Below are 12,431 nucleotides of genomic sequence, written 5' to 3'. Positions count from 1 at the left end.
AAAACCTACATATGGTAGGGTGTAAGCAACTATTAAATTTTAAGGTCAAAGGTTACAAAAATCTGTTTTTTGCGCTTTTTTTTATAAATATCTCATTTCCTATGGGTTTTTGCTATTTGTATTTATTATCAATATTGTAGAATACAAAATTCTCTACAAATTTTGTTTAAAAAACGTTTTTATACGGCGAACCGTTTTCGAGATAGAGGGCGGAGAGCGCGCGGTCACTGCATCACTTCAGGTCAACTTGAGCGGTTTAGATTTTTCATACAAAAGGATTTTCCCGCTAATTCCCGTTCCCGAGGGAATTTCGGGAATTCCTTGTTGTAACTAAGCTGTTTACTAAGGTACCTACATGCCAAATTTCAAGCGTCTAACTTAAGCGGTTGAGATTTTTCATACAAAAGGATTTTCCCGATAATTCCTGTTTCCGTGGGAATTCCTAAGTATACTATAACCTGCCCAGGAGTATGAAGAATAATTGTACCAAGTTTCGTTAAAATCCGTCGAGTAGTTTTTGTTGCTATAAGGAACATACAGACGAACAGACAGACAGACAAAAATTTTACTGATTGCATTTTTGGCATCAGTATCGATTACTAATCACCCCCTGATATTTATTTTGAAAATATATTTCATGTACAGAATTGACCTCTCTACAGACTTTTTATAAGTACCTACTAGCGGCCGCCCTCTATCTCGAAAACGGTTCACCGTATAAAAAATGTTTTTGAACAAAATTTGTAGAGAATTTTGTATTCTACAATATTGATAATAAATACAAATAGCAAAAACCCATAGGAAATGAGATATTTCCAAAAAAAGCGCAAAAAAACGATTTTTGTGACCTTTGACCTTAAAATTTAATAGTTGCTTACACCCTACCATATGTAGGTTTTGGGACAACTTTTAGGGTGTCAATATACAACTATTTACAGACTTACAGCTGGGTATCTCGAATTCCGAGATTCTTACCTAATTTAAGCTTAAATGACTGGACTATTTCTCGATATGTCCAGATTTCATACATTTTTAAAATCTTACTATTTATTTATGTATTTCGAAAAGGTTAATGACAATAGATTTTCAATATTCAAATACTTGTATAATAATTATGTCTGAGAAAAGCCTACGTAATATGAAATTAATTAAGATGAACACACATTTAGATCAACAGATTTTGATATGGTTTTCTTTATTTTTTTTCACTTACTTGTGTTGTGTGGTTTAACAAAACGATGTACGATGAAATAAATTGTTTCCTTTTAAGTTTTTTATTGAAGTCCGCGAAGTACAGTATAATAATTAAATTCTGCTGAAGGATAGCTTAATATTATTTAAGACCGTTTATCTTATAATTACCATTTTAGTCTACTTATTTTTTTATTTTAAGTGCCTAACACAAAAGCTTTACAATAATTTATTGTTATAGAAATAATAATTACAAATAAAAAAAATCAAACACAGGATTTATTATCATGTATCGGAAATGTTCCCAAACAAAGTAGGTATTATATCATTTACCTAATAAATGATTATCACAAAATTAATTCAATACTTTTTTGGATGTCTAATGACCTGTTCCTAAAAATCTGAAGCTCTGTATTAAACGAGATTATAGGCATCAAGTATTGTGCTACACTTTTCTTCCAAGAGCATAACACAATATAATAAACCCTTCTCCGCGACTTCCTGAAAAATCTCCAGTCTTCTGATGTGGTCTGTATTAAGTGAATAACGTCAATCACTTGCACTTTACTTATTACATAAATAATAATTTTCAGTTACAGAGAGGCTTCGGCAGACCAAACGCGGGGCAGTAGCAGCGCAGTTCGAATGCGGGCCGCAAGTTGTAATACAAGAAACTCTTTGAAGTGCGTCACACCAAATTTGAACGCGGGCCGGCTCTTCAACCGCTCCGCGCCGCGCCGCACTGCAACTGCCAAACGACAAACCAGGCGGCGCGGGAGCGCGGCCAGTTTTTATCAGAATCAAAAAAATATATTTTATGTTGCATAACTTTAAAAAATTACTGATGTAATTAAACAAGTCAAATCTAACCTATTACCTAGAACTTGGCACTTATTTAGATCTCCATTATTTTTGCGGCGAAGCCCACAGCCAAGCATAATTTTTGTATTAAACTTGGCTCTCTTTTTTTATATTTATGTTTTTTTTTGGATTAGCATGACTCACCGGAGGCAGAGCGGCAGCAGTGCAGCGCAGCGCGTTGAAAGTGGTTTACGAATATTGTATTTTGTTACAACCGCCCGCGTTGCAACTGCTTTGAAACTACCGCTGCCTTCAGTGTGCCTACTACTGCCGCGCTGCAATGCAACTGACCCGCACTGCTTCAGTCTGTGGAAGCCTTGATTATAATAGGTTTAAAAATTATTTCTGTGACACAATTAAAGTTAGTCAAATTTTCCGCATGACACAAAGTTTTCACAAACTCTCAAATCTTTTAAATATCTATTTTGAAAAATCATTGACTTTATTGTAAGTATCATTAAAACAAAATAAAACTACATCTCTTGAAATAAATAGCATTGATCTATTTAAATAGTATCTTAAATCCTTTTGACGTTTCTACAGACATTATTGTTCTCGATTCAAATAAAATAAACGTTTTACTATTATGCATTCACAACTTTATGAAATATAGGCTAACATTATTATAGTGAGTATAATACGCACTACGATTAGGGTTCAGCTATGCCCGTTTGTCTCAAAAAAAGACTTAGTTTAGAATACCGCTGGGTATGGTATTCCTTCCTTGAAAGATGATAATATTAAAATTAGACAATGAATAAATGTATGAAGAAATATATTGACATTTTATAACAGTCTTTGCTTATTTCCATTTTGTTTCGTAGGGGTAAATAGTTTCATAGGTAGGTAACACTGAATAATACGTCATATATCAGTGAACGAATGAATGACTTTAGCTTCCCTGCTTCGTTCAGTTATATTCACTGATCACTAGGGATGTGACATTGTAGATAAAAAATCGAGTTTTAATTAATTGTAAATATAATAAAAGAAATATCGATTTTTTATTAATCAATTTTTCTTAAGAAAATAATCGATTTTATTATATAAATAGAAAATATTGACGCCAACTACTTGTCGTTCTTTTAGTCGTAGACATTGTAAAAAACGGGACTTTTAAAACACTAAAAACTTTTTGTCATGAAAACCTTTTAAATTGTCTGAAAAATGAAGTTTCAGCAACGAATAACGATCAAGCGAATGTCGGTAAAATAGTACAGTTCATCGTTTAACTCCATCTAGTGAATGTTTGATTAAATTAATCAACTAAACTGTTTCAAAAGCACAGAAGGAATGCCATCATGAATGCACAGCGGATGGCGTTAATGTAATATTATGGAGCTATGATAGTATTCTTTGGCAATTCGCGTTCCGGGCTCCGAGCCAGAAAACGTAATATCGGGGTGCATCTATTGAATGATTATAAAAAATCGATTATTAATTGATTATAAAATAAAAAAAAACACATTTTTAAATCAATTTTTAATTTATAATAATCGATCTTTAATATTTTTTTCCATAATCGATCATTTTTTCACATCCCTACTGATCACTCATTCACAGAGTACGTAATAAATAGTCACTCATTCATCAATCAACAACATTTATTTACTTGTTGAGGTCGAGGGCAGTTTGAAAATTTATTTTCTTGTGATTTTCAAGTAAATTAAAGGTAGTTTAAAAACATTCAGAATGGATGAATTATTGGACAAAATGGAGTCTGCTATCATCAACCCTGAACCGCCAAAGTCAGAATATGAAACTCTTTACAAAAACTGGGGCAAGTTGAGCAACCAAGAAGAAAGACGGAAGGAAATATTGGAAGTCCAGAAATGGTAAGCATTTAATTTCAATAATATTAAACTTTAAACATAAGTAAAGCGTTGACGACATCTTAGTAAAACACCACGCACTTTTAGCTACTGTTTTGAAACAACTGTCATTAAGCTGGACTAATTAAGTACATATTTATAAAAGTAAATATAAAAGTAAACCCGTTTACCTGAACACTAAACTGTGGTATTTTTCTCTCTAAACACTAACAGTACTTGATTTGTATGCCTAATGCATGAGGGTACTACCTGTACCTAAATTCATAATTCTTTTTTTACTACAGAGTAAGATCACAATATAAATACAAAAACAATATAAAAAATACCATGTCAATAAAGCCACAAAGTCCTTTCAAAACTTGCACCCCTAAGAGATCCAGTTTGGACTTTGCAAGCCTAAATTTTATTAATTAGAAGGTATAGTTGATGACGAGATCCGCAAGAGAACCGATATAGCTTACAGAATTGCCAAAATCAAGTGGGGCACATAGTTTGTAAAAATGATGGCCAATGGGGCAGAAAAGTTCTTGAGTGGCGACCATGGGCTGGAAGGGTAGGTGGACTGACGATCTGGTAAAGGTCGCGGAAGGAGCCTGGATGCGGGTAGCGCAGGACCGTTCATTGTGGAAAACCTTGGGGGAGGCCTTTAACCAACAGTGGATGTCATTGGGCTAAAACAAACGAACGAACAATAGTTGATGCGAAACCTTGGTTCTTACACTCTGTATTATCTGGAGCTGCTGGTCTAATCAAGATAAAAATAGATGTCACAAATATCTTATGGGGTCTTCACTAGCTTTGTTACAACTCTCAAGTGTAACTTATGATTGATTATTATTTATTATTTTCTAACCCACTATTATTATATCTATTCATTAATGTGTCTTCTCGCTCTTCTTTTAGTCAACGGAACGACAAAATAGACCAATTCCGAGGAATATTGGAACTTGTTCATGCAGTTGAAGAAAATAACATCTTCAATAATAATAAAAGGGTATGATTTATTTTACTTTTCATATTAATTTTTCGTCTACTTGCACGAGTGTCATAGATTCGAAAATGATCAAGTCCACCTCGATAAATTTTAGTTTGGGGGTGCATATAATTTTTTTATGTAATCTTGAGATCCGGAGACGTTACTTGCTTTTCTGCTGTTTGTAGTCATAAATTAGAGGCTTTGGGCAACTTAAAAATAATGTGTACTGACAAACAACATTGGGATTGTATTGTAAATTGTACCGCTGTATCATTGTTTCCCCAATGTCAAAATGGTGAGGGACAACAGGAATACACTGAAAATAATTATTTAGTTTACTTCACCAATAACAATTTCATAATTTTAACTTAAATTGGAAAGTTAAGTTGATGCAGGCCGCTACCAATCAATCAACATGGAAAGCATCGGGGGAGGCCTATGTTCAGCAGTGGATGTCCTATGGCTGAAATGATGATGATCACATACTTACTTTTCTTTTGAATTAATGAATTTTTTTTTATCCACAATGCGGAAGCTCTTGGCTTGTATCTCAAATCTGTTGGATCAATTTATTAAGACCTTTTTAAATTATTTTAGGTCAATTATAGACCTAGTATTTATGTGGCGGGTTTCAACAAGGTGAACTTGTCCTACAAGAATGTACTTATGATGTCTGAATGGATGATCGAGAGGCCTCAAGACTTGGAAGAAAACTGGTATGTGACTCCTTGTCCCAAAGGAGTTCGAATGCTAGTTGTCGCTCATCAGGTAAAAAATTCATATGTATTGCTATTTTGGAATACCCAATTAGAAAAGAAAATATATTGTTTAAAATATGTAAATTCTAAAACACTAATCAGAATAAGGCCGAAGGGCCTACGCTATAACTTGCGCAAGCGCACGCATGCGTCTGTATCGAAAAATAGCATGAGCAGTGGCCAGTGCAGTGTATTGCGAATGCATATCACACACTCAGCGGAGGGCGGGCGCACGCGACTGCTGCCCACCGCGGAGCACAAGCCTATTCATGTAAATGCATGCCCGCGCTAGTTTTTGCGTAGGCCTTTAATCCTTTACTTTAGCACTTTAATTGACATATTTTCACATTCCAAATCTTTGTTAATAGTTTAATTATTATTTTTTAGGGTAAAACCAAATGTTTCACCAAGTACGGCCAGTTCAAGTTTGAAATGAGCTCCTCTCTACCTGGTGGATACTCCGGACCGACCGCGAAAAAATCTTGTTGCGTGTTAGATTGTTTTTATTATGAGGGAAACAACACCATGTATGTTGTAGATTTTCTGGCCTGGAACAATCAACCTATGACCGATTGTGATGTAAGTATTTTGAAGATTGGAACAACTTTCACTTTGAATGTTTCATAATATTTTTGAATACCTGCATAATAATAGTAAATAACATTTCAGACGGAATTTCGTGATTATTGGTTGAGGTCACAGTTCAGTGAAATGCCACAACTAGGAGTTGTCAGCAAAAGGAACGAAAGCAAGTTTGTGTTACTGCCTAAAGTCCCATGCACCAAAGAGGAGCTGAACAAGTAAGTTAAATTAGATTTTTTATCATTGTGTCCCCTGCATCCGGTCAATTAGTTTAACAGTTGGTACATTTCTAACTTTATAAACTCGATTTGTATTTAAAATATGATATTTTAATGACTTTAAAATGAATAAACAGTTTAAAGTCATGTCAGTTGAAACAAGAAATAATATTTGAATAAATAAGAATGGAAATACAAAAAAAAATTTGGTTAAAAAAATACGCCTAATGCTCTACACATTGGCAATGCAATGGAATTTCTTGAAAATATTTATCTAATTTAATTTTCTAGTCATGAACTGTATGTACTTTGGCAGAAATTCGTTCAACATTCGTATCTCTTGATATTAGTACCGACTACACTAATTGCTATTTAATTATACGTGATTAACACCATTCCAAGTTTCCATATCTACATTTAATACTTAAAATAATGTACTCTGTGATTTCAGATTTATGATGAAGGTTCCACAATTTGAGCATAACTGCCCTTATTTAGATGGTCTGTTGTTCTACCACAAGAAGGCACACTACCAGTCAGGGCAGACACCATTGGTTGGATGGCTCTTTCCTTACATGGTCCAAGAAATTTTGGGAACTGGTAATTAACAGTTTTATTTATTATCATAATAACTTTAGTCACATAAAAAATTATAGCGTGCGTCCCTGTTTCAAAAACAGGGATAAAAACCTAATCCTAAGTCCTTTCCTGGGACTCGTATTTCTATACCAAATTGATTAAAATCAGTTGTGGTTTAGGCGTGAAGGCGTAACAGACAGATATAGATACTGTCGCATTTATAATAATATTTTTTAATTAGTATTTAATGTATGGACATTGGACAGTGCAGTGAACTCTGTTCAGTATTGTTCGTCGATATGTAAATTGACATGATTTTTCTGGATCAGTATTAGTTAAAAGGGGTCATCCATAAAGTAGGTACGTCACACGTAAAGAGGGGGGGAGGGGGTTGACAAAGTGTGACATGGTGTGACAAGGGGTGGGAGGGGTCCTAAGTTTTGTGACATCACATTTCAATTGTTTCAAATTTTTGATATAATGTTGATTTCATAAAAAAAAAGTGCTTAATTTAAATGGAAATAAAACTAATTTCGGAACTGCTGTTAATTTAATAATTTTTCGATGTGAAATTGCAAAACATGTGACGTCACACTAGGGAGGGGGGGGTCTCAGAAATGTGACCACCTGTGACAAGGACGGAGGGGTGGTCAAAAAATCATGAAATTCGTGTGACGTACTTTATGGATGGCCCCAAAGTCGCTTGCGTCGTTGTGAAATGACGATTGATTTTAATATTCTTCATATCTAGTTACTATTATATTGGGTGGGTTCGATTCCCAGATGTAACAATAAAAAGTAAGTTGAAAAACTTGATAGAACTATCAAGTTTCCAGTTGTAAAGTTATTTAAATATATGTTAAGATGTCTCGGCGACGGGTACTTATTATGAGAGTTTAATAATCCAGACATTTATGTTTTTCATCCCTCAAAATGATTTCATGTTCTAGATGTCACAGTCCATGAAGTATATCTAGCGAAAAAACCAAAGGATTACGTTGATCAAGCTACGTTCATCAAGAGTTTCGATGAGGTGATTTTAAAGAAGACAGCCTGGACTAGACGTCCGAAGAAGACTACCAACATGGATACATCCGAAGTTAAGACTGAGGTAAAAAGCTTGATGAAAATAGTTTTATTAAATATTTTTCATTTGCCTGTATGTATAAGATTTTAAACTTTCGCCTTCCATTTCGACAAAAATATAATATTACTAGCTTTCTACTAGAGATGAAACGGATAGTTGTTTGGCCGGATACCGGATACCGGATATCCGGCCAGCTGCTAGGCCGGATAGCCGGATATCCGGCGGCCGGATAGTTGGCCCATTGTCTCGTTGCATGTCGTGACGAGTTTAGGTGCTTCGAACGCTATCAGTGTATCTATTAGTAGACTAGACTAGACACACTTTTCGAAAATCGAATCAGTCCGAATAGAATGTTAGATTTTGCCACTTGTCTAGGGGGCATATCAATTCGGGCGATTTCGGTTGCCATCGTGAGTGTGTGATTGAATAGCGATAAGGACATCATCCACGATTCATACATTTTTGGTTCAAAATCAAAAGTGCCGGCCAAAAAAAAAGTGCTGTATTCTGACAGAACACGTCTGCCTTAGCATTTGTCACTATGGCACCAAAGTCATGCCAAGCCATTTATAAATGCCATGTTTTGGCAAGATTTACTCAAGACTGCATTTGTTTTAGTAAATAGTTTAATCATAAATGTTAAAAAGATAGACTTTTAGAACTCGAATACTACGATGCACAGTGGTGTTACAGCTTTGGTGCCATAGTAACAAATGCTAAGGCGGACGTGTTCTATCAGAATACAGCACTTTTATTTTTTGGCCGGCACTTGTTTACTTGCTGCGTAATCTGACTAAACTGCATCATGACATCAGACCATCAGTTAAAAAAGATCACCTATTTTATTTGGCAATATTTCGACTTAACAGATATTTACTATTTATGTATTCGTCATTAGAGTGAATAGCCCAGAAAAAGAAATTAGTTTTTTAAAAAGGCCTTAATATGGCTTTTTGTAACTTTTTGGACTTTAAATAAAAGCCGTCATTATAACAAGCCATTGTATTTCATTTTATTAATAGGAAATTGTCGTAGTTTTTTAATATCCGGTATCCGGCCGGATAGTGAGTTACTATCCGGTATCCGGCCGAATAGTAAATTTAGGCCGGATATCCGGCCTACCGGATAGTTACCGGATATCCGTTTCATCTCTACTTTCCGCCCGCGGCTTCGCCCGCGTGGAATTTTGTCTGTCACAGAAAAACTTTATCGCGCGCGTCCCTGTTTCAAAAACCGGGATAAAAACTATCCTATGTTCTTTCCCGGGACTCAAACTATCTCTATGCCAAACATCAAAATCGGTTGCGAGGTTTAAGCGGGAAAGCGTNGATACATCTGAAGTTAAGACTGAGGTAATAAGCTTGATGAAATAGTTTTATTAAATATTTTTCATTTGCCTGTATGTATAAGATTTTAAACTTTCGCCTTCCATTTCGACAAAAATAGAATATTATTGGGTTACATTATGTACTTGCGGCTTGACGTTTCGGCTGCTACGCTGCAGCCGTGGTCACACAGCCGCCTGTATGTAACTTATCGACTCCATCGAATTAACATCTAAGGCCCCGTTTTTTGATACATAGTTAAAACTGGTTGTTTTTATAAAATTTTATGACAAGTGGTTAAATATCAGCAAAATACGTTTTTTGAACGAAGGTTATCTTGAATTTTAATACATTTTTTTTACTATTCGTTTATATTTGATAATTAGTTGAGTTAGCTACAAAAAATACTGGGCCTTGAAAATCAGATGTCTATGGTAAGAAACTTAAGTCCAAGAGTGGAAGTATATTTCGGAATGAGGGCAATTATTTACAATCGAGCATAATCTAGATTGTTTCTAAGCGTGCCATCGTGTAGTCACCATTGTGAAATAAAATAATAAAACCATAAATCATCATTACTTTTCAGGATCAACCAGAAGATGCTACCCAAGAGAATGGAGCTGGTGACACAACACCTTCAGAAATGGAAGCAGAAGACGTGCCCAATACCTCAGATAAGGAAGCAGAAGCGATTGAAATTCCGAATATGGAGGCAGAAGAAATCGAAACCCCACAAATGGAGGCTGAAGAGATGCCAGATACAACGGCAAACGAGGCAGGTGACTGTAAAACGCCAAAAATGAAAGCAGAAGAGTTGCCTGACTCAACAGTTAGAGACTCCGATGATTCCAAGTCACCNAAGTCCCCAGAAATGGCGGGTAGAGACTCATCTCTGAATCTGTCCAATAATTGTGCCACTCCAAAGCAAGAAGTGGAAAACGTAAGTGTTACAGCGGAGTCAGAGTAGGTAATATGATTCCAAGATGTTAATCGGCGGTATAATACGATTATGTGATTTTAGAATGTGATGTGTTGCCAAGAGAAAAAAAATATGTTTAATATTGCCACCGTGGCGTGGGAATGTGGCAAACAAAATCGCGGTAGTTCCTTGTTGGACCGCTAGGAGCTGCTTTATTCAATTTTTATAATATAAATATTACATGTTGGTTGTACTTTTTCTATGAAACCTGATAAACGTCTATGTAGAAAATATGAATCTAAACTGTATAAATTAGTAATAATATTTTAAGAAGGCTCCTGTATTCTTACACCTGTGACGTAAGAAGTAAGTATTTGTCGTAAAGATAATGTTATAGTTTTTGTGTCTGCAATTGGCGTCAAGTTATCAAATTCATTATTGGTTCAATCAATATTGTTGCGTTTCTTTTCTATACACTTACTGGGCCTACAGTTTGCTACATATGAATAAATTATCTAAAACTAACTACAGAAAATGATGGTCGAATTGTAATAATAATTGTATTATTCTACAATTTCTGGATTATACTTCGCTCTATACTACCGCCCAATGTTTTGTGTCTATATTTTTGTTTACTGTGTCATACTTTATACCATAAGATGAAGATTTGGCGCAGTTGCGCAGCGCAGCGCACTTATCACATGGTGATTCTTAAAATTGTATGTGTTCATTAGGTTAAAAATGTTTTAAGTTTGTATGATAATGTTGATCCTCATACCATTACTTTTCTAGTTGATAATTTTCTTTTATTCATCAAGGAGGAAGGAACAAAATTTGTAATTTTCAAACCTCTATATTATATCGTAAAAAATGTAGGTAATGCTTACGTTTCATAGTCATCACTTTGTGTCAAGTCGAAAAGTATTTTTTGCAGGGCAGGCCCTGTGTGTATTTGTACACTTCCTCCTTGGTGTCTAACTGATTCTATTTTGTAACGTATTTGATTTCTTCTAATTGGTTTTGTTACGAATATTATTTTAATATAAGTTGTATTTTTATACTGTTTTATATACTCACTATGGTTTTGGCATTCATTTTAATTAAGTTTTACATATTGCACATGCTACCAATTAATGTGGGGAGGATAAAACGGCGGCCATTTTGAGCATTTATGATAATAAAATCTTAAAATTAATGAAGATTTTAAGTGTCGCTTTATGGCTTCAAAGTTCATTTGCATTTAAATTCAAACGTCCCGAATAATTCTGCATGGCATGCACATCAACGTACCACAAATTGTGAAAATTCCTGAACTGATTGTGAACCATACTATAAAGAAAGTAAGTTTAAAGTCCAATGCCACATAGCACTGTGAATATATTTTATTTGAATCTGACCGGGTTGTTATTACGCCTAAATATGTGAGTAATTACGTTTATATCTAGGTTATGTGTCGTACTAATGTTTCAAGGAATTCTATTGTGAAGGTGCTGAAATACGATTACCATGGCAGTAAATTGAAGTTTTATAAATGCAGAATTTAGAAATAGTAGCCTACCTCACGTATTTTATGTTTAAAGGTAAGCTTTTAATTATAAGGGTTTTATATTAGTTCCTATGTTCTTAAAATGTCTTTGTAAGTACCTGAACTTACGTGATTACTCGATTTTATTCTATGGTTGAGTCAATGCTGTGTTAAATCTTATGTATACCTCAATCAAACAATAATAAAATTATTACTTTCTTAACAATTGTTATCATTTCTACACTTTTTCCTTACTTCGTATTTATGTCTTTATGTTAAGCTGTTATTTCTTTTTATTATTGAATGGGTAACGTTTGTGGTTTGACCTCAATCCTTACAATAATATTTCCACGAATAGGTATTCTATTTGGTTTATTTACCTCTGAAAGTACACAATTCACTATCATAAATATTTACTTACTTCAGGAAAGGTAAAATAGTTTCTAATGTTCTTGCAAACAATTTGTAAAATAGAATATCTTAAATCTTTATCATCATTTAACTGACACATTTAGCTAAACAGTCTGCCAACTGTGTTGTGATTTTTTTCGTATGTTTTACGACTCTGGGTACCTACA

The 12,431-nt window shown here is 34.5% G+C and overlaps 1 protein-coding gene across 1 annotated transcript; it reads left to right on the top strand.

Annotated features, from left to right (window-relative positions):
• The first annotated feature begins 3,644 nt into the window (after window positions 1-3,644).
• On the top strand, window positions 3,645-11,853 carry Snup (snurportin-1). The gene is made up of 8 exons (XM_028300408.1): window positions 3,645-3,887; window positions 4,788-4,878; window positions 5,458-5,628; window positions 6,006-6,197; window positions 6,288-6,418; window positions 6,870-7,018; window positions 7,948-8,108; window positions 9,996-11,853. Exons 1-8 carry the CDS (start codon window positions 3,745-3,747, stop codon window positions 10,374-10,376), a joined length of 1,419 nt encoding a protein of 472 aa, XP_028156209.1. The 5' UTR covers window positions 3,645-3,744; the 3' UTR covers window positions 10,377-11,853.
• Window positions 11,854-12,431: the final 578 nt, after the last annotated feature.

Source organism: Ostrinia furnacalis, unplaced genomic scaffold (assembly GCF_004193835.3).
Source record: "Ostrinia furnacalis isolate ACB-3 unplaced genomic scaffold, ASM419383v2 OfSCF0710, whole genome shotgun sequence".
In the NCBI taxonomy this organism is placed as follows: Eukaryota; Metazoa; Arthropoda; class Insecta; order Lepidoptera; family Crambidae; genus Ostrinia; species Ostrinia furnacalis.
This window is presented reverse-complemented; position numbering and strand designations above follow the sequence as displayed.